The sequence below is a fragment of the Anabrus simplex genome, chromosome 7, assembly GCF_040414725.1.
Source record: "Anabrus simplex isolate iqAnaSimp1 chromosome 7, ASM4041472v1, whole genome shotgun sequence".
Classification (NCBI taxonomy): Eukaryota; Metazoa; Arthropoda; class Insecta; order Orthoptera; family Tettigoniidae; genus Anabrus; species Anabrus simplex.
The window spans coordinates 307,203,561-307,228,229 of NC_090271.1; the positions used below are offsets into that span (position 1 = coordinate 307,203,561).

Below are 24,669 nucleotides of genomic sequence, written 5' to 3' on the forward strand. Positions count from 1 at the left end.
AGTATATGTCACACTCTCTTCTCTCTCTGTTAATCCTCCCTGCATGCCTTTTAAAAATATCTGTATGCCTATAATTTTTCATACCTTTATAATAATAATAATAATAATAATAATAATAACAAGGGAATTTATTTTTTACAGCAAACAATACTCCACCTCCTTCTCCACAACCAGTACAAATGTACGGGACACTGAAAGGGCTGGAACAAAGCATGAATCCTCAGTTAATGAAGTATGCTCGTGAAACAGATGTTTCTATAGCGCTGGCGCGAAGAGAACATCGTCGCAGGCTGTTCAGCATGTATCCTCACATGCCTGTAAGAGACATTATTTTTCATCCCTTGTGAATGTATATGTGGTAAGCTACTTGGGACTATTCATGTAATAGAAAAATTAGCAAAAAATGAACAGTTTCTGGTGTGATTTTCCAGTATTAATATGGTAATACTTCATCTTCTTCTCACAGCAGTTTCCAGGAGGAAAAGAGAAAAGATAGGAATCGTGATTTACCTAGTCAAACATGTGATAGATATGCTTATAATTCAGAAGGATATAAAAATAAATTGAAAGGACTTCAAGTGTCACTTTGCACTGAGCTTCCACTCGCATTAATGGGGACCTTAGCATAGGAAGAGGTTTTTTGTCATCCTTTTCTACAATATGTATGTCTGTCATATCCTTACTTCCCTTAGCATTTTTATATATTTATGCCCAAATTATTTTTTAGTTCAAAGACTCATGTTTTGCAGTTGAAGATGTTCAATGTAGACTGTTACTCATATAAATTGTATGTATGTCTGTTCCATTTCACTTCGGGTTGGGTATGAAGCGAGATGAATCTTCATAGCGAGTTTTTAGTACCGGGTGTCCTTCCTGACATCTACAGTACTTCATCAGGGGAGTTAATGGGATGAAATGAATGTATGATAATAGGAAGGGAGGGGGTGAAACTTGGTGCTGGCACATATGCTACTCCTGTCAAATAGCACCAAGGTGTCTGCTCAAGGCTTTACATCCCTGTCCGACGGATTAATGTCCATCAACAGTGTCATATGCCCTCACTTCATGTGAGCACTGCGGAGATGTTTGGATTTTAATCCAGGCTTTTGGCACACAATTTAGTGATTAGAAGTTGTATACCACCACTTCTCCTACCTTGCAGGCAAACATTATGATGGTGGAATTTTTTCGACCAATGGGACTCAAACTGGTCAACGAAGGTGTCAGACCTTATAGACTTGATGCCTTAATACATTGACGACGGGCCAGATGGTTCAAGCCCCCAAGAAAGAAATTACACTGCTGCACTCAAACTACTGTAACTCAAAAATTATTCAAGATATCGACCTCAAACTTGGAACATGTATTCACTACGTTGTTTAGTAGCTGTACGGTGTGATACATTTCAAAGCAATACCATTTGTGGCTCCATTTAATAGTCCGTCTAAGCACTGTGTGGTATGAATACCGTGTTTGTGCCTTTCATGTACTTATTGTATTCAAGTATACAAGGATTTCTCTTTACAGTTGCTCCCCATTTAGTGTTAGGCGTTAATCATTAGAAATATCTAATCCACTGTCACTCGGTGCGTATTATAACCGGCCTGTACACAATTAATCAGAATTATCGGTAGCCATCGGTAACTCAATACACCGCACCATGTTGACATCTGCACCAGAGCTCCAGGGAATAGCTCTACATATCCAACATTATTTTGTTAAATACATGAAGGTTTAAAGAAAGAAAGATGCAGTGATAATTATATTCCATGACTACACCTTTTGGAACTCATAATTTCGCCCACAATTTCATTAATAATCAAGGAAATATGAGGTGCATGAAAGCGAGAATTCTCGTAGCTCGCCACCTAATGTCGCCTGTCACCCATCGTCAGCTGAGAAACTACAAGAAAATTCAGGGTTCATCACCCTTGTGGCACAACAGACAATGAATCTGCATATAAATATTGAAATACTTTGTTGTCACCTAGGGCGCCTTGGCATGGGTGTGCCATCTTGTACAATGATTCTCGGTGTGTAAAAACACCTGGTTATATACAAAGTTTCCATGGCTACAAAGACCGTACAATTCAAAAGATACATAGTCACTAAAAACTACGATCCCTCTACTCCTTGATATGATTGAAAGTAGTTAAATTTATAGCCAACAGATAGAACAATTAAATTGAAACAAGAAATAAAGTGGTTCAACCTATTCAATACAAGGAAAATAAGAAATGTAAATTTTACATTCTTATTTGATTAAAAGCGGTACCGGTTTCAACCACTATTTTGGGTCCTCATCAGCTGATAAAATATAAAACAATGCATAGGAAAACAATAAGTAAAGGATAAGTCTTTCACTGAAAGCAGTTCAAGAGGCACTATAACACTATAGGGATTAGTACTGCATGATGTAAGATCTTAAAATCCAGAAGAAGTTAAAGATTTGTCATTTAAATGAAGCAAGGTGCAAGTTCTTGAAGAGCAGCATAACATACGTAATGTCCGACACTGTGCTTCGAAATGTTTATGAGAATTGGTGAATAGTTCGGTGAAAATGCCTGCAAATACTGCTAGGCGCGAAGTTATAATACAATTTAATGAATTTGAAGTTCTAAAATTATATAGAAGTCGAGGATAAGTCACAATGAAGTAAGATGCAAGTTCGTGAAAAGCAGCACAACATAGGTAATGTCTGGCACTGTGCTTCTAAAGGCTATTAAAACTCTGTGAATAGATCAATGATCAAGCCTGCAAATGCATCTAGATGCAAAAATATATAATAAAATTTAATATAATTGAAGTATATATTAATGATTATAGGATCTTGTATGATAGATTCTTTAGAGATGCTGAACAGTTGACATAAAAAAACAATTACGTATGTTATGCTGCTCTTCAAGAACTTGCACCTTGCTTCATTTAAATGACTGATTTTAGACTTCTTCTGGATTTTAGGATCTTACATCAAACAGTGCTAATCCCTATATTGTTATAGTGCTTCTTGAACTGCTTTTAGTGAAAGACTTATACTGTACTTATTGTTTTCCTATGCATAGTTTTATATTTTTATCGGCTGATGATGAGCCAGAATAGTGGTCAAAACCGGTACTGCTTTTAATCAATAAGAATGCAAAGTTTGCATTTCTTATTTTCCTTGTATTGAATAGGTTGAACCACTTTATTTCTTGTTTCAATTTAATTGTGATACAGTTCAATATGGAACATTATAAAATTTTTAAATCCACATGGTTCATGGTTCATGTTTGTGGGCTACTGTAGTCATGTCCTAGTTCGTGAACCATGGGAACGGCCGTGTGGCCTAGTAAGGGGTCCTGATAGTCGGTATACCAGTTGCTATGGAATGGGAGTGGGCATCTCGGACATATTCTGAGTCATCGCCCTCCTTGTGCTCAGGCGGCTAGGACTATACAATTCACCGGTGGTCCATAACCCGTTAGAGGAGAGGTCCTCACTTGGACTATGTGCAAGTAGGGTAGCATCCTGCTTCATGAATTTACCGAGCTCAGAACAATTTAAGCAAGCCTTGAACCTATGGGAGTAATGGAGTCCCACTCCCATTTGACAGGCGAGGGACTCCTTGGAAACAACTTGGCGAACAAAATGAAATTCGATGGGGAGCTATCGATATTAATGGGGCTTATGGAAGACAGAAGGTAGAACTGGCTGAGTCAGCAAAGAGGATGCATCTGGATGTGCTAGGAGTAAGTGATATTCGGGTAAGGGGAGATAACGAGGAAGAGATAGGAGATTATAAAGTGTACTTGACGGGTGTTAGAAAGGGAAGGGCAGAGTCTGGGGTAGGGCTCTTTATCAGGAATACCATTGCACGCAACATAGTTTCTGTTAGGCACGTAAATGAGCGAATGATGTGGGTAGATTTGTCATTTGGAGGAATTAGGACAAGAATTGTGTCCGTGTATTCACCATGTGATGATGAGATGAAGTTGACAAGTTTTATGAAGCATTGAGTGACATCGTGGTCAGGGTCAACAGCAAGGATAGAATAGTGCTAATGGGCAATTTCAATGCGAGAGTTGGGAATAGAACTGAAGGATACGAAAGGGTGATTGGTAAATGTGGGGAAGATATGGAAGCTAATGGGAATGGGAAGCGTTTGCTGGACTTCTGTGCTAGTATGGGTTTAGCTGCTACGAATACATTTTTCAAGCATAAGGCTATTCACTGTTACACATGGGAGGCTAGGGGTACCAGATCCATAATAGACTATATCTTAACAGACTTTGAATTCAGGAAATCTGTTAGGAATGTACAAGTTTTTCGTGGATTTTTCGATGATACAGACCACTATCTGATCTGTAGTGAACTATCTCTAGGCCTAGGGTAGAGAAAGTGAAATCTGTCTGCAAACTAATAAGGGTAGAAAATCTCCAGGACGAGGAAATTAGACAGAAGTACATGGATACGATTAGTGAGAAATTTCGAACAGTAGACAGTAAGCAGGTTCAGGATATAGAAAACGAATGGGTGGCATACAGGGATGCTGTAGTAGAAACAGCAAGGGAATGCCTAGGAACAACTGTGTGTAAAGATGGGAAAAGGCAAACATCTTGGTGGAATGATGAAGTGAGAGCAGCTTGTAAACGTAAAAAGAAGGCTTATCAGAAATAGCTCCAAACAAGGGCCGAGTCAGACAGGGATTTGTACGTAGATGAAAGAAACAGAGCGAAACAAATAGTTGTTGAATCCAAAAAGAAGTCATGGGAAGATTTTGGTAATAACCTGGAAAGGCTAGGTCAAGCAGCAGGGAAACCTTTCTGGACACTAATAAAGAATCTTAGGAAGGGAGGGAAAAAGGAAATGAACAGTGTTTTGAGTAATTCAGGTGAACTCATAATAGATCCCAGGGAATCACTGGAGAGGTGGCGGGAATATTTTTAACATCTTCTCAATGTAAAAGGAAATCACCCCGGTGGTGTTGCAAACAGCCAAGCTCATGGGGAGGAAGAAAATGATGTTGGTGAAATTATGCTTGAGGAGGTGGAAAGGATGGTAAATAAACTCCATTGTCATAAAGCAGCAGGAATAGATGAGATTAGACCTGAAATGGTGAAGTATATAGGGAAGGCAGGGATGAAATGGCTTCATAGAGTAGTATAATTAGCGTGGAGTGTTGGTAAGGTACCTTCAGATAGGACAAAAGCAGTAATTGAACCTATCTATAAGCAAGGGAACAGGAAGGATTGCAACAACTATCGAGGTATCTCATTGATTAGTATACCAGGCGAAGTATTCGCTGGCATTTTGGAAGGGAGGGTGCGATCAGTCATTGAGAGGAAGTTATATGAAAACCAGTGTGGTTTCAGACCATAGGGAGGATGTCAGGATCAGATTTTCAGTATGTGCCAGGTAATTGAAACATGCTACGAGAGGAATAGGCAGTTGTGTTTATGTTTTGTAGATTTAGAGAAAGCATATGACAGGGTACCGAGGGAAAAGATGTTCACTATACTGGGGGACTATGGAATTAAAGGTAGATTATTAAAATCAATCAAAGGCATTTATGTTGACAATTGGGCTTCAGTGAGAATTGAAGGTAGAATGAGTTCTTGGTTCAGGGTACTTACAGGGGTTAGACAAGGCTGTAATCTTTCACCTTTGCTGTTCGTAGTCTACATGGATCATCTGCTGAAAGGGATAAAACGCCAGGGAGGGATTCAGTTAGGTGGAAATGTAGTAAGCAGTTTGGCCTATGCTGACGACTTTGTCTTAATGACAGACTGTGCCGAAAGCCTGCAGTCTAATATCTTGGAACTTGAAAATGGGTGCGATGAGTATGGTATGAAAATTAGCCTCTCGAAGACTAAATTGACGTCAGTAGGTAAGAAATTCAACAGAATTGAATGTCATATTGGTGATACAAAGCTAGAACAGGTCGATAATTTCAAGTATTTAGGTTGTGTGTTCTCCCAGGATGGTAATATAGTAAGTGAGATTGAATCAAGGTGTCGTAAAGCTAATGCAGTGAGCTCGCAGTTGCGATCAGCAGTATTCTGTAAGAGGGAAGTCAGCTCCCAGACGAAACTATCTCTACATCAGTTTGTTTTCGGACCAACTTTGCTTTACAGGAGTGAAAGCTGTCTGGACTCAGGATATCTTATTCGTAAGTTAGAAGTAACAGACATGAAAGTAGCAAGAATGATTGCTGGTACAAACAGGTGGGAACAATGGCAGGAGGGTACTCGGAATGAGGAGATAAAGGCTAATTTAGGAATGAACTCGATGGATGATGCTGTACGCATAAACCGGCTTCGGTGGTGGGGTCATGTGAGGCGAATGGAGGAGTATAGGTTACCTAGGAGAATAATGGACTCTGCTATGGAAGGTAAGAGAAGTGGAGGGAGACCAAGACGACAATTGTTAGACTCTGTTTCTAACGATGTAAAGATAAGGGGTGTAGAACTAAATGAGGCCACAACACTAGTTGCAAATCAAGGATTGTCGCGGCGTTTAGTAAATTCACAGAGGCTTGCAGACTGAACGCTGAAAGGCATAACAGTCTATAACGATAATGTATGTATGTATGTATGTATGTATGTATGTATGTATGTATGTATGTATGTATGTATGTTAAATCAACAGATAGTACAACAAGCTACAAACGATGACCGTGCGTAAAAGCGGAGATCTCTGGGGCCCATCACCAACCGCTGGCTGCAGTACTACGGAGATCTTTGGGACGGGTCGTCAATGTGTTAATGGCATCATAATCTATTAGCTTCATGTCCCGTATTGATAATTCCAATGATCACAAGTGTGAACATTGGACTTTCCACCTAATCAATACTATTATTTATTATAAGGTACTTAAAGGGGGCATGATTTGCTTAGTGGCTTAGCTACCGTCTTTCCACCTGGAAGGCTGAGGTTCCTATCCCGGTCAGTCCTGGGTTGAGATATTCATCGCGAGAATCACGTGACGTCAGGAAGAGCATCCAACCTTAAACCCCCGGCCAAAACCAAAATGAGCCTGGGTGGCTCCAGCGACCCCAGAAACAAGTGGAACAAGCTGAAGGAATTTATTATATGGTACTTAAAACATTTTACATTACAGTACTTGTTTCAACCCTATGCGTGGGTCATCTTCAGTTGCTGAAGAACCTTGTTCTTTTTTTTTAAAGTAACATATAATATTAAAACACTACTTGTTCTAGTTTTAGATGACTAATTCTAAGTTACATTGATACGTTGTGGTGTTAAAATCTGCTTGGTGAAAAAATCCAAAATTGTTCAACAGTTCATTATGATGTCACTGATCTTGATATTCAGTCACACACACATTCTTTTGATTTCTGTATCACATGTTAAGTACTCTTATTTTATGTTTTTAAAACGTCTTATTTCTAATTGAAATGGTACTATGTTTTTATAAAACTTGCATCAGTAGGAGGTCTAAGTTTTCTAAAAGTTTAATAATAAAGTATCACATGTCTGGATGTTTTTAGCATACTTTGACTTCTACAATAAAACAGGTGTGAGTTGTGTGTTTTGAAAGGGCAAATAAATTTAAAATCCTCATGTAATTGGACAAGGTTAAGTTGTCTAATTTTAATGCCTCATTATCTGAAGTGGACTTGTTGCACGGCGCGCTCTGGACAAGTACACAGGTTACGGGCTAGAAACAGCAAGAAAATAATCCGAGACAGCACAATTCCCCAACAGGTCGCAATTATGAAGAAGGGGACACTTTCACATCAAGATCGCCGTAATGAACTGTTGAAAATTTTTAGACTTTTACATTACTCATCCAAGCACATTTTAACACCACAACGTATCAATGTAACTTAGAATTAGTCATCTAAAACTAGAATAAGTAGTGTTTTAATATTATATGTTTTTTAAAAAAAAGAGATCAAGGTTCTTCAGCAACACAACTTGGTCAGTTAGAAAGTCCAATCTTTATACTTGTGATCAATGTATTACTGATCATGGTCACCAGGTGGGATTGTTATTCACGTAAATATGAGCTAAAAATGTTTCATTTATTTAGGTCCTGTATTAAACGCATGACCTGCTAAGCACTTACTTGGAAATGCGGTTATTAGAACTGAAATTTTTTACCAGGCATATTATTTTTATAAACATACTTTGTTCACAACTGTAGATTGAGCAGTTTTACATCAATAGTGGTTATTGTTCCCTTTCATAAGTATAATATTTCGTTTGCAGAACACATAACTAGACCACATACCAGCACTGGAGTTCACATTTGAATTTGGGAGGATCTTCTAGGGTTAAGCTATCGTTCAACAGTTCATAGATCATCATATCAACTCTGCTCAAATTTAAAACTAGGGAAGAATTCCTCTGTAAGGATCTGCAAAGTCTTCATCATTACAATCTGAATCTGTTTCATCTTCTTGTAATCTTAAAGATCATCATCATAATTATTTTCCAACTCCAGTTTCCTGGGTGTGTACAAGCGTTCGCCATCTCTTCATGTTTGCATACATCCCCTGTTCCAGGACAACTTCCCATTTGAGACCTCTCCTCTCCACATCTGATTTCACTGTGTGTATCCAGTGTTTCCTTTGCCTTCCTCTTTGTCTTTTTTTCTTGGACAGTAAGGTCGAAGTATTTTCTGGTAGGTTTCTTGTTCTTCATTCTCTTAATGTGCCCACCCATACCACTGAAAACTAAGTTTCTTTATTACACTGGTAATAGGGACCTCAATGCTACCATCCTGTTTACTTCTTTCCTGATTTTGTCCTTTTGAGTAGTTTGATTCATAGTTCTAATGAACCTCATTTCTGTTGCCTGAATTCTGCTGTAGTCACTGTTTAGTAGAGAACATGCCTCTAACCCATATGTGCTTAAAGCCAAATATATAGTATCAAACAGGTGGAAGTTTACTTTTATTGATTTAATGTAAAGCTGTTACATCCATCAACTGTCTGCGATTTGTCCTTTCCACCAGAAAGTAATCAAAATCTGATTTTTATCCTCTGTCACCCCAGCCATATTTTCTTCCAAAACCATGTGTAACTTATTGGTGAAACAGAAAATACTACATGAATGAATAGTCACTAGGATAAGGTATAAATAATGAAACTAGACGCCACCTGCAAACAATTTACAAGAATAATTGACTCAAAGAGCATGACATAACTCCCTCTCCCAAGGCGACGGTCATCAGGCTGACGATGCTCCAAACTTGCTATATAACCTTACCTGTCTACCCCTGAAATTGAATTTAGGTAATGCCCGGTTTTCACTCCATGAATAAAAGTTATCATGTGCTTAACTATTAAATGTACTGAGAATTAAAGTTTACCAAAAGTCTAATATTACAATATACAATTACCGGTACATTTCCATCTTGCCCACTTCACAAACAACTTAATATTTACACTGTACATACATACCTCATGTGGTATCCCTTATAACAGATTCAAACACATAATTTTCACTCAACATATTAATTAGTAAGGATAAGATGCCCCCAACTAGCGTTATGATTTAAAACCAGTTATTTTCTAAGTGCATCCCTAACCTAACACAACGCTCACTTTTAAATCTTGACTGCTGAGCCTTTCCATTTGCCACCATCTATAGGTTTGTTGGTTAATCCAAAACATCATCACACAAGAAATACTGCACCAATTCTCCTCATCTTTATCCAGATTGCAGACTGCTTAGCCTATTGCTGACAGTTTAGAAGTAAGCTACGAGATCTTCGTTCCATTTTGACCTCGTTTATACACTGAACAAGAAGCACCATCACCATTTGAGAATACCAAGTAATGTCACTGTATGAGGTATTAACATAAGACACCTCAACACGCTAGATGATATCAAATCAAATCTTAGCTACGTACAATATCAAGTCAAGTGTCTGCGAAGAAAATATCAAATTACGTGAAACAAAGAGAACTGCAGCCAAACAAGTACGAATGAAAACTGTTAACACACTGAGTCCATACTGGTTACTGAATTTGAATGCTCATCAGACAATGTGAAAGAATAATGACCCCAGTTCCATTCTCGCATAAGTTTTTAAAAGTTCTCTCCACGATAAGTAGTTAACAAGCATGTGTTATTCTTCCAAGAATATGCAAGTAATGAACAATTGGGCTACAACTTATTCCATCAAGTTGCAGTTATTCTCCGGACCACCTTTTGAGCAGACTAAAGCGGAAGTGACGTCATTGCCTTGTCACACACGCCGTGGTTGCCAAATGAGCCGGCGCGCGATTCAAAGTGGTACTCCACCACTATAATACAGCACAGCTCACAGATTGAACCTCGAATGAATTAAAAATAATTAATACATTAACGTATGCATCTTAGAATCCCATACAGTTTTTTAACGGCTTACATCTTTAAACAATTAATTTACTGAATTACATTTTAAATGTGAAAACCTACAATCTGTTTTCCAATCAATGACTGGGTCAGGGATGGAATAAATGAAGCCACATCTTGCGGCGAGGATAGGAATTGAGCCGGCTGCCGAAGCCTGTCTCACTCCTCCGGGGCAATGATTAATGACTGACAGATGAAATTAAATGATACTGAAGAGTGATGCTGGAATGAAAGATGACAGGGAAAACCGGAGTACCCGGAGAAAAACCTGTCCCGCCTCCGCTTTATCCAGCACAAGTCTCACATGGAGTGACCGGGATTTGAACCACGGAACCCAGTTTTTAGAGGCCGACGCGCTGCCACCTGAGCCACGGAGGTTTTCATAATTTTAATGTACTAACTACAATTTCACGCTTAAAGCACCGCAAACGAATTCTTTTGACATAAACAGTAAGCATTACGTTCATTAAATTATTACTATTATTATCAATATATATAATATTTTATTATTTATTATTCACTATTATTGTCTAAATATATGGCCTGATTCCTGATTGAAATGAGCTGCTACTCACGGGCGATTTATGAATAAGCGAGAGAAGTGAGGATTGTGTATTAGTACTGAAATTAACTTGAAACTCACAGATGAAGTTGGGCATCCAGGCGAAAACTTGTCCCACCTCCGCTTTGTCCAGCACAATTTCAATAAATTAATTATTACAAATATATTTTTGTAAAAACATATTATTACTTATTATTATTATTATTATTATTATTATTATTATTATTATTATTATTATTATTATTATTATTATCATGCAGGAGGTTTCAGCATCAGCTTACCTTGTGCCGCAGTAATTAATTTGTGTCACTATCGAGTGGCTGCACACCCAAGTCGGAATCAGAGCCGGGTTCAGCACACGAGGTAAACTAATCCCGCCGTCAATACTATTCGCTCGGAAATGCTTATAAACAGACAGAATCATATTTCTCTGGCCGGACGTAAAAATCTTGCGTTTCTTCTTCAGCTGATAACAGTCTGGTGAATTTGTTCGGATCCATTGCACAATAATATCCAATAACGAGTAAGAAGAAACCTACAAACGTACAAGGCATAACAATAATTATGAATTAGCACACAATACGCACATGCACTGTTTTTGTAAAAGCGAAGCACACTGATAAAATTCTCTCATTACTGTTTTAAACAGACTGTGATTGGAACTGCACCCACGTGTTCGGGACATCCACCGAGTGATTAAGTATGGCAGCTCCGCATTGACTGCACCATTGCCAAAACTCGCTCTGAGTAGCGCACCCCCCTTGGCCCCTCACCTACCGTGTGACTACACCGTAGGCGCTACCCCTGTCGCCCGCGCCATCCCCTGGTCTATACACTCACTTCCGCCTTAGTCTGCTCAAAAGGTGGTCCGGAGAATAGTTCTGTGAACCACATACATATTACCTCTACACTGCACATTTAAAGGCTGCCCACAATGAGCATTTCCTCGGCGAGGGAAAATCGATTGTCTTATAAAACATCACCGTACACCATCTCTCACCAAACGCTCACTGCGAATGACCATTAACGAGCAATGCACTCTTGACTCCGTAATTGTGCAGTAATAAAAGTTCCCATAAAATGCTCATGCAGCACCCACTTCGCGGTATTAATTGTCGTCAACAGTAATCTCAATAGCAATAATCAGCAACTGTAACAGTCATGCACAATAATACCCGATAATAGCAATAAACTCGTAGCACGCACACACATATACAGACTCGCTCCATGCAGCACAGCGTCCGCCAAAATCCACATGTTGCAACACTTTAAACCACCTTCAACTGTCTTTATCGATATAGTAGCTGTTTCTTGGTTGCATAAACTTTACTGCTATGCCATGTGCAGATTCATACACAAATTTAGGTTACACCAATATAAACATAGGCTAGATACATAATTCCCTACAACCAAATATTCTTCTTAGAATATAATGTTCTTATATCTCAATTCAAAACTCACAAGATATCTTACTTTATATTAAAAATTATTTTATGAAAACTTCCGAACCTAAAAATTGCGAGACATACACTCGTACAGTTACACATGTGTTGCCAACAATCATTCCATTCTGCTCACAAAATTCAACTAGTTTCTCTTCTTCTTCATTCCATGTTCATATGGTCTGATTACTTCTTCCTTTCCTCGTCTTTCTCCATTTTTTGCCTTTCTGCCGCCACTCTAGTATACTGTATATCCCTTCCTTATTTTCTTCTTTCCTTTCCCTTTCCATTTAACTTAGGTCGACCCCATCATTTCTATACCCACTTTCTTCATAAAATCCACCACTTCTGCCTTTCCTCCACTTTCATGATGTTGAATTCTTTAAAATACCTCAAAAAACCATAAGCAAATAACAGTATCTTTGAAATTCTTGCATAATATTGAATCTTAGAGGGTATAATCTTGCCGGGCATATGCCACTGGTGATGGTGATTCATCCGTCGGATGGGGATGTTAAGCTTGAGCAGACCACTTAGTGCTATTTGACAGCAGTAGGCTATGTCCCGGCACCAGGTTTCACCCTCTCCCTCCTACTGTCATATATCACGTCATCAATTTAATCTCATTAACAGTTGACATCAGGAAGGACATCCGGTCATAAAAAGCCGCTATGACAGATTCAGCTCACCTCATACCCAATCCTGTAGAGTAACGGGACAAGGGTTGGACAAACAACATCATCATTATCATCATCATCATCTTATGTTCCAGTTCATCTCCCATTTGTGTCCTCTCTCCTCCACATCTGATCTTACTGTCTCCATTCAGTGTTTTCTTGGTCTTCCCTGTGGTCTTCTTCCTATAAGATCAAAATATTTTCTGGCAGGTCTTTCTCTGTTCATTCTCATTATTTGCCCATACCACTGAAGTCTCAGTTTCTTTATGACACTGGTAATAGGAACGTCGATACCAGCTACTTTCCTATTCACTTCATTTCTGATCTTGTCCTTTCTGGTAGTTTGGTTCATGGTTCTAATGAATCTCATTTCAGTTGCTTGGATTCTACTGAGGTCTTTGTTTAGTAGGGTACATGTCTCTAAACCGTATGTGAGGATTGGTACAAAGTAAGTGTGGTATGTGATTGTTTTAGCTTTTTGTGGTATTTTGCAGTCTCAGAAAAGATTTCTAACTGACTGTAGAAGTTTGAAGCTTTCTGTGTCCTGCTGAGTATTTCCTGCCTACCAGTGTTGTCTTTCGTGATTGTGCTTCTGAGGTACTGGAAGTGGGCAGCTGATTCGATTTTTGCTCCTTCCAGAAATATATTTGAGCTTGTTCCTTCCCTGTTGATGGCCATTTCCACTGTCTTTGTTTTGCTCATCTTCAGTCCAAATTTTTTAAATGTATTGTTCCATTTGTTAAGTTTCTTCTGAACTTCAATCTTCCAGGGTGTTTGGTTCACTGTCCATTTTCTTGATAGATTTTATGACCTTGTCCGTTACTATTACGAACAGGAGGGGTGACAGGGCACCTCCTTTTTGGACACCTCTCTTTGTTTTAAACCATTTTGATCGTCCATTGCTTATCTGAACACAGCTGTAGCACTTCTGGTATAGCATCTTGACTTTGTCAATTAACTACTTTGGCACCTGTAGGTCTTCCAGGCATTCCCATATCTTGTTTCGAGGAACACTATCATATGCTTTTTTAATGTCCACAAATGCAATCACAAAATTTCTTCCATATTCCCAGTACTTTTCTGTCAGCATTTTTACTGCAAAGATAAGATTCACAGTACTTCGACTTTTCCTGAACCCGAGATGATATAAACTTACCGGCCAAAGTTCTAAGCTGAAATATTCCGCAGGCGCTGCGATGATTTGATGCATTTTTCAATGATACCCATAGTCTTTTGTGGCCATTAGGCTTAGGATACATTCGTGGTCTTGTAGCTTGCTCAGATGCTGCCTATTACATGTGTAAAGCAATGGGAGGTCTTGATATATTATAGCTTAAAATGGTACATGAACATTGTGTTGCAGGAATAGTTTGATTTTCCTTTCTTGAAGTGAATAGCGTGATATCTGCCGTCAAGAGAATATTCCTGAAGGCTGAATGGAATGCGAAATACAAGTACAAATAGGCACACTGTGTTATTCAGCAATCTCACTGCTAACTGGCAAGCAAATCTGAACATTCCTGAGGCTAATGGCTTGCTTACCGAAGTTGTAACTTATCCTGTGAAGTTCAGGAATTTAAGGCTTTTTTCCGTAATTACGCAACTGTGGGGGCGGCTCTTACCAGAGTTCGAAATCACATTTCTTTCACAAGGGATGACAAATAAATTTTTGGGGCTAGGAAAAATGTGATCGTACTAAGCGGTAATAGCAAAAATTCGTGGCGCAATAAGCAAGGTATTTTTATATAGTTTTAATACAATGAGAATCGGGACTTTGAATATACGGCATGCTAAGGGGGAAAAAGTGTTAATGACAATGCACTAATGAGGTTTCACCATATTTTGAAGAAGGAAAATGACCTTAGGAGTATTACACATCAGTTACAATTCCAATTCGAAAGAAAACTGTATCAGTTAATTGCAGCGATTACTGGACCGTTAGCCTTATCCCTCTTGCGTCTAAAATCCTGCTGCACATATCGAAAAAAATGGAGTTCTGTATCGAGCAGCGTTTGTATTATACTCAGTTCGGCTTTCTTAAGAACCTTTGCAACTCATAATGTGATTGGTTCCTTGCATTGCCTAGGAGAAAGAATGCCAAGCATAGTAGAATCCTCTGTATGTTTTGTTGATTATGAGAAAGCATTTGATAAGGTAAACTAGCAAAGTTGCTTCCTTTTCTCAAAATTATTGGCTGTCCTTAACAAATACAGTAATTAGTATAATTGTGCAAAGATCTGTAAATGTGTGAAACAGTGATGCTTGCTTTCTCCAGGACTGTTCATTGCTTTTGCTGAGCTTATATGAAGGTCCTTAAAGAATTCAAATATGGGAGTAAAGGTTGGAAGACTTATTCAGAATATCAGAATATTGAATTTGTTGATGATCTGGCATTAATAAGAGGGAACCCAAAGACTCTAACAAATTTTTTAAAGTGCTTGAATGACAAAATTACCTACTTAGGTATGAAAATCAACCTCAAAATCTGTATAATCTGAAATTAAAAGTCGCATATCCATGGCAAAACGGACCTTTTGTGATGAACAGTCAGAGCAACATGTCCCTCAGTTTAAGGAAAAATCTTGTAAAGGGCTTTGTGTGGCTAGTTCTGATAAATTGTGGCAAAACCTGGCTATTGAATAAAGGTGACAAAACAAGACTAGAAGCCTTTGAGATGTGGTGCTGGCAATATTTAGAAAAATAAGTTGGTTGGAAAAATTACCAACATGGATGTACTTGAACAAGTTAATGAGAAGCAACAGGTAATGGAATTAACAAAAGATCAACTTGGCTGGGGCAGAAATTGTGACATGGTGGCTTAATCATTGAAATACTTGAGGGCAAATTATCTCGAAAATGCCCTTGTGGGCAGCAAGAAACACATCTATGAAGATGTTCTTCATTTATACTGGTCTAAACAAATTATGAAGAAGTTAAGGTACATTCCAGGGTAGATTCAGTTGGGGGAAGACTCATTGTAGGGACAAACCAGTTATAAGACTGAGTACATGATGATGATTCTGAATAAATTTTGTCATAACCAGTTTTCCTGTAAAACCAACCTTAAGATAGATACGTTGAGTTATATGTTTCAGGCTACCTCTGAAGTCCCCTCATGATGAATTGTTTTGAACATTGTATAGCTGAGAGCCTACTCTCCCTTATCTTCAACTTAAATACCAAATTCCATGAAAATTCACCTATCTGTTGTCCCATGATAGTGTAACAAACAGACAAAAATTGAACTGAACCTGACATAAGCTAAACTGAGAAACTGAGTACTGTATTAGGTTCATGTAAAAAAATAATACAGACAGAAAAACAATTTTATACGTATAGGTTTTGACACTTTCTAGTTTTGTGTGTATAGTTTGACAATTTACACGCATTGTATCAGAATTTTTAAAGTAATGAAACCTAACACCTTTTCAGTCTGTCAAAAACACAAGTTAAAACATACATTCGCCAGCAAAAAATGCGAAACACCACATATTTCAGACAAAATTTAATGTTATTCCATTTGAAACCTTGTACAGATTAAATGTTATGACATTAGAACAATATGGCAATGTATCATATGTTAATTAGCCCATTTGAGAAGTTTCAGCTCAGTAATATTCTTGATCTTGGCAATCACAACACCAGTATTGCCATTTCTTGCCTTTGGACAAGAATAACCACAAATATCCGTCTTAAGATTTATTGCTGTGAATTCTCATGCTGTATATATTTGTGGACATTACGGCTTGTGTACAACAGCTCACTTCTAAGGTAGGCCGTAATGGCTCTTTCACCTGAAAATGCAATAACGGTCTTGGCGTTAGCGGAGGATGGGTGCAGTGTATGCTACGTAGCAGACGAAATAGGCATGTCTTGTTCTAATGTGTACAGAACTGTTAAAAGTTACAGAGAGAAAAATATCTACACCAGGAGGCCCGGTTCTGGTCGTAGGAGAAGCACTACTGAGCGTGTTGAGTGCTTTCTCGTAATGAAAATTGTTTGTGATTGACACCCAACAGCTGTGGAAGCCGGAAATAATATGCAGCAAGTATGTGGGGCATGAACATCGGTGAAAGGACAGTAAGGAGGAGGTTGTATGAAGCAGATTTAAAGTCCAAGAGGCCCGCCCTGGACCTCTGCTTACACGTGAGCACCATGCCTCTCTGATGCAGTTCACCAAAATCCATCGAAACTGGACTGTGGAGCAGTGGAGCTCAGTGCTGTTTACAGATGAATCCAGATTCTGTTTGAGGGCATTGTATTGAAGGAAGAGAGTATGGAGAAGGTCCAAGGAGTGAGCTCATCGAGGAAATTTTAGTGGATCACGTTGTGCCTTTTGTACCTGTCATCGGCAAGAACTTTATCCTGATGCATGACAAGGCTTGCCCACATGTCGTTTATGTACGTGAGCACTTAGATGATTTTGTTGTTGTTGTTGTTGTTGTTGTTGTTGTAATGTCATAATATTTGATTTTTACCAGATTTCAAATTGTGTCTGAAATATATTGTGTTTAACTTTTTTTTTGCCAGTGACTGTATATAACACTCTAACATACTTCTAAAGAAATTAGTTTTTCAGTTGTCTTATACTTGTATGGCTGCAGATGGCCCAAAAATGTAGGGCCAAAACTAGTACCATGTACATGGGTATACAATAATATAACTGTACTAATTTGAACGTGTATTGATTAGGAGGAACATCCTTCAATTTTATAATTATAATTATACCTGGATATAATCTGAATTGAACGTATGGTGTGGCCTGCTTGTAGTCCCGACCTAAACCCGATAGAGCATGTGTGGCATATGCTTGCGATATGTGCTTGGAGTCATTCCCCTAACACATTGGCTCAACTTTGGGCTGTGCTCAAGGCAGAATGGGAGCTCAGGAGAACATTCGAGATTGAATCCTGAGCATGTTTGATTGAATCACAGCTGTAACTGTGCCTCAGTGTGGTAAAACCCGCTACCAAGGCAATGAAAATATGTTGAAAACATGTGGACGAATGGACTGCATTGAAACGGTGCAGAGCTCCATCTTTTGACATTTCCAAATTCATCTTGGTTGGCTGTTGTGATTGTCTTCTTGTCTGAATCTTCTCAAATGGTTTAATTAACTTACGATACATTGCCATTGACAAGTTGAATCTGAGTTGGGAGATCAGTTTGGCTTCAGAAGAAATTAGGTACACGTGAAGCAATCCTGACTTCACGTCTGACCTTAGAAGATCGAATTAAGACTGCAACTACCGCAAGCTATTGAAATACTGAACAGATAAACGTTGACTCAACTAAGTGAAAATAACAAGGATAATGGGCGCCACCTGCAAAACAATTGCAGGAATATTTAATTGTGTAGAGCAACGAGCCACTCTCTCTCTCAAGGCGACGGTCATCAGGCTGACGAGGCTCCAGACTTGCTTTGTAACCTTACCTGTTTGCTATATAACCCCTGAAATTAAATTTGGGTAACATACCAGGTTCAGCCTTACTCCACTGACAAAAGACTCACTTAAAGTTTGATTCTGTGACTTTACTCCCAGAATAAGAACGAATATGTGACAAACACCAACAAAAATAAACACTTATGCAACCCACTTAGTGCTTGCTGTTTACATAGAGCTAATATACACAATACTATCCAACAAAATCATCTCTTCCCGAGATTTACTCGTTTGCCGTCTTACAAAGGCAAATTACACATCATTAAAATCTTCAATAAACATAGAACATCGAATAATAACTAATATGTGACAAACACCAACAAAATCAACACTAATGCAACCCACTTAGTGCTGGCCGTTTACATAGAACTAATATACACAATAGGCCTACCACCCAACAAAATCATCTCTTCACGAGATTTACTCGTTTGCCGTCTTACAAAGGCAAATTACACATCATTAAAATCTTCAATAAACATAGAACATCGAATAATAACTAATATGTGACAAACACCAACAAAATCAACACTAATGCAACCCACTTAGTGCTGGCCGTTTACATAGAACTAATATACACAATAGGCCTACCACCCAACAAAATCATCTCTTCACGAGATTTACTCGTTTGCCGTCTTACAAAGGCAAATTACACATCATTAAAATCTTCAATAAACATAGAACATCATTATACTTTTAACATACCTCCAGGTAAGAGCCCCTTCGCACTCCACTGTTACCGTGAATTCTAATCTGGTAGAGAAAAGTACGACGACTATTTCTCTACATAGGGATGCAACCTTCTTAAGACGAGCATCCCTAACCTTATTTACACTTCTTTGTCGACGTCTTGAAGTCTTTCCAATTGCTGGCTGGACAGAAAGTGTTACATCTCCAGAGGCAAGCAAATAGCAAAATTCTTCATCAACTGAAGCTGCATACTCGGGTGACAAGTTCCAAACAAACACTTTCTTTTTTTTTTACAGAAAGTCCACTGCAAAGCCGGTAAGTCGTTGAGATTATACCATGTTCACTCCGTAACTGCGCAAACTGCGCAAATATGTCGCTCCCGCAGACCAGTACAAATGAGAAACACACAGTATCAGCATCAGAGTCAGAATCAGAATCAGAATGCCTCGCCGCACACGCGTACCCACTTATATATCCTTGCTACACGTGGTTATCGCGTCCTGAAAAGTTCACTGGTAGCAACGCTCACACCGGCACTTCTTCCCGCGTCACTCTGTCAACACAAACCTCGCTCAAAACAAAGCCCTCGCATTGGCTATCGAGTATATGATGTGACATAGACAGTCCACTCATGTATGTCCACATTGATTCACTCCAATTCTTCAACCGATACAACCTGCCGTACCCCGTGTTTTCAAGCCACTTGTTGCAACACATCCAACTGACTTCAACCGTCCTTCCCGATATAGTCGCAGTTTTCCCAGTTGCACAATCCTTACGGCTAGGCCATATTTACAGACTCTTACCCAAACGGAAATTTATACAAAATATAATGATGAACATATGCAATATACCCTAACTATACATTCTTCTTATAATATTACGTTTATACATTATAAATAAACAAAATTACATGATTTTAACCTTACAAACTATATACGAAAATTTCCTAACCTAAAAACTCGGGGATCGTACATACGTACGGTTACAATACCTCCCCTTGATTTGTAAAGATTATATACAATACATCTGAGCAAATCACAGTCTTTTCAGTACAGCAGCCTACACAGCCTGTCAAAGTCACCGAGGATTTCAAGAAAATTCACATATTCTTCTTAACATACACAAAACATCTGAACTTACAATACTTCACCTTACATACGTCTTAAGATTGTGAATATTGTGTGTACCAATCATGTCACCTTTGTTATTCAACAGGTGATAAGCACACTTGCCAACTTTCTTACCTACTGTATAAGGTCCCTGATACAATTTAAAAAACTTATGAATTTCTTTGTTGTCTGCTGATGAAATGTTTGGAACCTTTAGTAACACCTCCTCCCCTACTTCAAAACTATCTCCATGATGCCTCCCCTGCTGCATCATTCTCCTATCAGCTGCCTTCCTTAAATTCTGCCTCGCTAAATCAATCACCAAGTCCTTTGGTACATCTTCGCCTGTGGAAAGACCTAGAATCCTAGCCAATTCCCGTTCAGGCTTACGACCCAACTGCAGCTCAATTGGTGTTAATCCAGTGCTGTCATGTCTCGTCACATTGCACCAATGTTCCACATCTTCCAAGTAGTTAAACCAAGAATTGTGGTTTTCACTAATGTATGTGCGAAACATGCGGCCTAGCTCACGCATTACCCTCTCAGACATATTTCCCTGAGGATATCGTATGGAAGAGTAATGTACGCTAACACCAATATCACTCAGTCCGTCCCTCCATATACGTGAAGTAAATTGGGATCCATGATCCGACAAGATTCTTTTTGGTTTACCGAACTCCGGTATGTACCTCTCCAGAATTTTCCCCACACAGGCCCTTGCAGTGGCCTTACGCAAAGGATACAATTTGACATACTTGGTGAATGAGTCAATGACAACAAATATATACTGATATGCATACTTAGTTTTGACAAGAGGACCATACAGATCTACACAAACCAACTCTCCAGGTCCATCTGTCACCACCGCTTGCCTCGGGCCCTCCAGATAACGATTAGGATGTTTACTTCTTTGACAGGAATCACACTTTGCCAAAGTCTTCCTAATGTCTCTCCCCATATTCTTCCAGATGAAATTCTCCTGTATGGCATCCAGTACCTTGTCTGCTCCAAAGTGACCCAGCTCTATGTGGTAAAACCAAATTATATCTGGCCTGAGGGACTGTGGTACTACCACCTTCCAACACCCCTTAAAATCCTCCCTTGACACCAAGTCACCTATCAACTTATATTTCTTACTCCCCCTAAGTATATCTTTTCCATCTCCTTCCACTTCCAATTCTAGTTTAATCTCTCTCAATTCTTTGTCCTTGAGCTGTTCTTCTCTCATCTTTAAGAGTCTTAATTTCTCTTGCTTACTATCTTCCGTCCTCAAGCTACATATGAGTATTCCCTCCTTCTCTTCGTTCCTTACCTCCCCTTGCATGTCAGCGGGGTGCCTACTCATATAGTCTGCGAAGGCATTCTCACTCCCTGCTATATGAACCACTTCGAAGTCGTACTCTTGGATTGCCAGTATCCACCGCGACAAGCGACCCGAGATCAATTTACAGGTCCTAATGAAAGCTAGAGCATGATGATCTGTGTAGATCGTAAATTTCCTGCCTAACAAATAAACTCTAAATTTTCTAAGTGCATATACAATCGCAAGCAATTCCTTCTCACTTACAGTGTGTCTTTTCTCGGCAGGGTTAAGCCCTCTACTGGCCAGAGAAACTACACCAAAATTACCTCCCTCATCAGGTTGACATAACGCCGCTGCTATGCCTAAATCAGATGCATCGGTCATCACATAAAAGCCCAGCGTTGGCTTAGGGTATCACAATATGACTGCCTCGTGAAACCCTTTTTTTCAAAGCCTCTAACGCTTCATCGTGCCTCTTTGTCCATTTCCATTGAGCATTCTGCTTTAGTAGCTCTCGAAACGGTTCTGTGAGATAGGAGTACTTAATCACGAATCGCCTGAAATAGTTACATACACCCAGCAATGATCTCAACTGTTTAGCGTTCCTAGGTGTCTTAGCCGAAAAGATCTTATCAAGCCTAGTTATCTCAGGTGTCACACCTTCAGGTGTGATCTCATGCCCCAGAAAAATGACACTATGGGTACAAAATTTAGATTTGCTCAATTTCAAGGTGAAGCCAGATCTCAATAATTTATTAAAAACAGTGAACAAGTTTTCTAAATGTTCCTCAAATGTTCTAGAAGCAATTACTAAGTCATCAATGTACGTCGTCGTGAACTCATTAGTTTCTGGACCAAGTGCAATATCTAATGCTCGTATCAAGCCAGAAGACGACGTCTTAGTGCCAAATGGTACGCGGCAGAACTGGTACAGCTTCCCACGATGTAAAAAGGCTGTCAATGGCCTGTCTTCTTTTCTGAGAGGGACCTGCCAAAAACTTGAACTCAAGTCAACAGAGGTCAACCAAGGTCTACCCTCGAATCTCTGAATGAGCTCCTCTGTGGTCTCAGGTCTCTCATGATCAGCCGTGATGCACTTGTTTATCTGCCTAGCATCTAAGCAAACGCGTACTGTGCCGTCTTTCTTACCCACAACAATCAACGGGTTCACATACTGACTCACTGACTTCTCGATAATCCCATCTAGTAACATTTCCTTAATTAAATCATCTACAGCCTTAGCATATGCGTGGGGTATGGGATACCGATAGCTATCAAAACTCGACCTGTCAGTAACATTGAACGAATGTACATATGAAGTTGTCATTCCAGGTTTCTCAGAGAACACTTCCTTACATTCTATTAATAACTCTAATAATCTTTCCTTCTGATCTTTATCTAGATCCACCTCCTCTGCAACTGCTCTAATCTCCTCCTCTTTACTCTTAAAGTTCCCCTTCCCATCAGGGATACTACCATCTTCTCTCTCGGAATCATCATAATATTCTCCAAAGTCTCGCTCTCTCGACAAGGACAAGTTTTTCTCTTTCACCACCTGAATATGACACATCCCATATGCAAATTGGTTCTCTGTCACACAGTAGGCCAGCCTAACAGATTTCAGATCTTCCCCTGTCTGCAAACTTACTTCAGCATGCAGATAATCTAATTTACACTTACTCCTACTCAGAAAATCTGAACCCAAGATAACTGAATAAATTAAATTTGGAACCACCAAGCATATCTGTTCAATCATGACATCCCCAATACCCATTTTAACAAGGACTTGGCTCCTGATTCTTTGCGACTTGTTACCAACAGCAGAAATCACATATACATTCGACACAGGAATCTCCTCAAACTCAACTCCTTTACACTTCAACTCCTCGTAGAATCTACTATTAATACAGGACTTCTGGCTACCTGTATCCAAAAGCACTTTTACCTTCTCCCCTACAATAAAGAATTCAATAATGGGATTAATGGGCATGTTACTTAAATTACCCTTGTCAGCAATGTGGTCATTAATCAGATCCTCTTGAACATCTATTTGATAGTTAATTTCCTTCATAGCACATGTTACAACAGCATCTTCATTTAGGGACAAGTCGCCTGACCTATCTCGCCCGCCCCTTAAGCGTTTAAATTTCTTCTTGGTGGCTGATCATCTTGATTTGGATTATGATTCCCATTCGATCCTTGTTCATCCCTGTCCCGATTTTCCACATATCTACGGGACTCAGAACCTCTGCCATAACCACGGTTATTCCTCCCTGGGTCTTGCCCTCTGTGGTTGCCACCTCGATTGTTTTGGTCAGGGTACCGATGGTACTCTCCTGGACCATTCTGTCTCTGTCCACCATTCTGGCGGATATTGGAATGACTGTCACTATTCCTAGCAGAACTTAAGGAATCGAACCTCTCTAACAGCTGTTCCATATCCTTAATAGTTTCAATTCTCTGCATGCATGCTGCCAACTGAACCTCTTCAGAAAAATGTCCCAACATCCTTCTCACTATATCCTGTTCTGATGAATTTAAGTTCAGGCTCTGATTTAGTAACACATGCTCCAAGAAGTACTGAGTCATGCTACCCCCTCCCTGAGTCCTATATCTGCCAAAATTAATTTTGTCTTTAGCTTTCCCTTGAATACTATTGTTCCAAAATTTGGCCTTAAAGGCTACTTCAAATTCACTCAAGCAAGTAATCGTTTCCCTGTATACATCATACCAGAGTTTAGCCTCCCCCATAAGAGCCTCAGAAATCTTAATCTCTACGGTATCCCACTGGGTGATACCATCTGACAGCCCTTTCCCAAATCTTTGTTTAACTACCTTGAGAAATTCCATAGGACCTAATTGCCTATTATTGAACCGTGGTAACTCTACTTCCTTAACCACCTCAATCTGCTGTGCTACGTCAGTCATGTTTAACCCCTTCGACTTTAAATTAGTAAATTCCCACTCTAACTTTTCAGTTTTCTCTTTTGTTTCCTTAATTCTAGTGTCCACATTAATTCTCATTCCTCGAATTTCTTCTGTCACACTAGACTTCACGCTCTCCACTTTCTCCTCAAGAATAGATCTAAGTT

The 24,669-nt window shown here is 39.2% G+C and overlaps 1 protein-coding gene across 1 annotated transcript in view; it reads left to right on the plus strand.

The window, feature by feature from the left end:
- Ziz (dedicator of cytokinesis protein Ziz) overlaps window positions 1-24,669 on the plus strand; it is a 542,949-nt gene that overhangs the window by 100,963 nt on the left and 417,317 nt on the right. Inside the window, exon 8 of the mRNA XM_067151766.2 lies at window positions 142-317. Within this exon, the coding sequence (XP_067007867.2) occupies window positions 142-317 (176 nt within the window). The remainder of the gene's footprint in view (window positions 1-141; window positions 318-24,669) is intronic.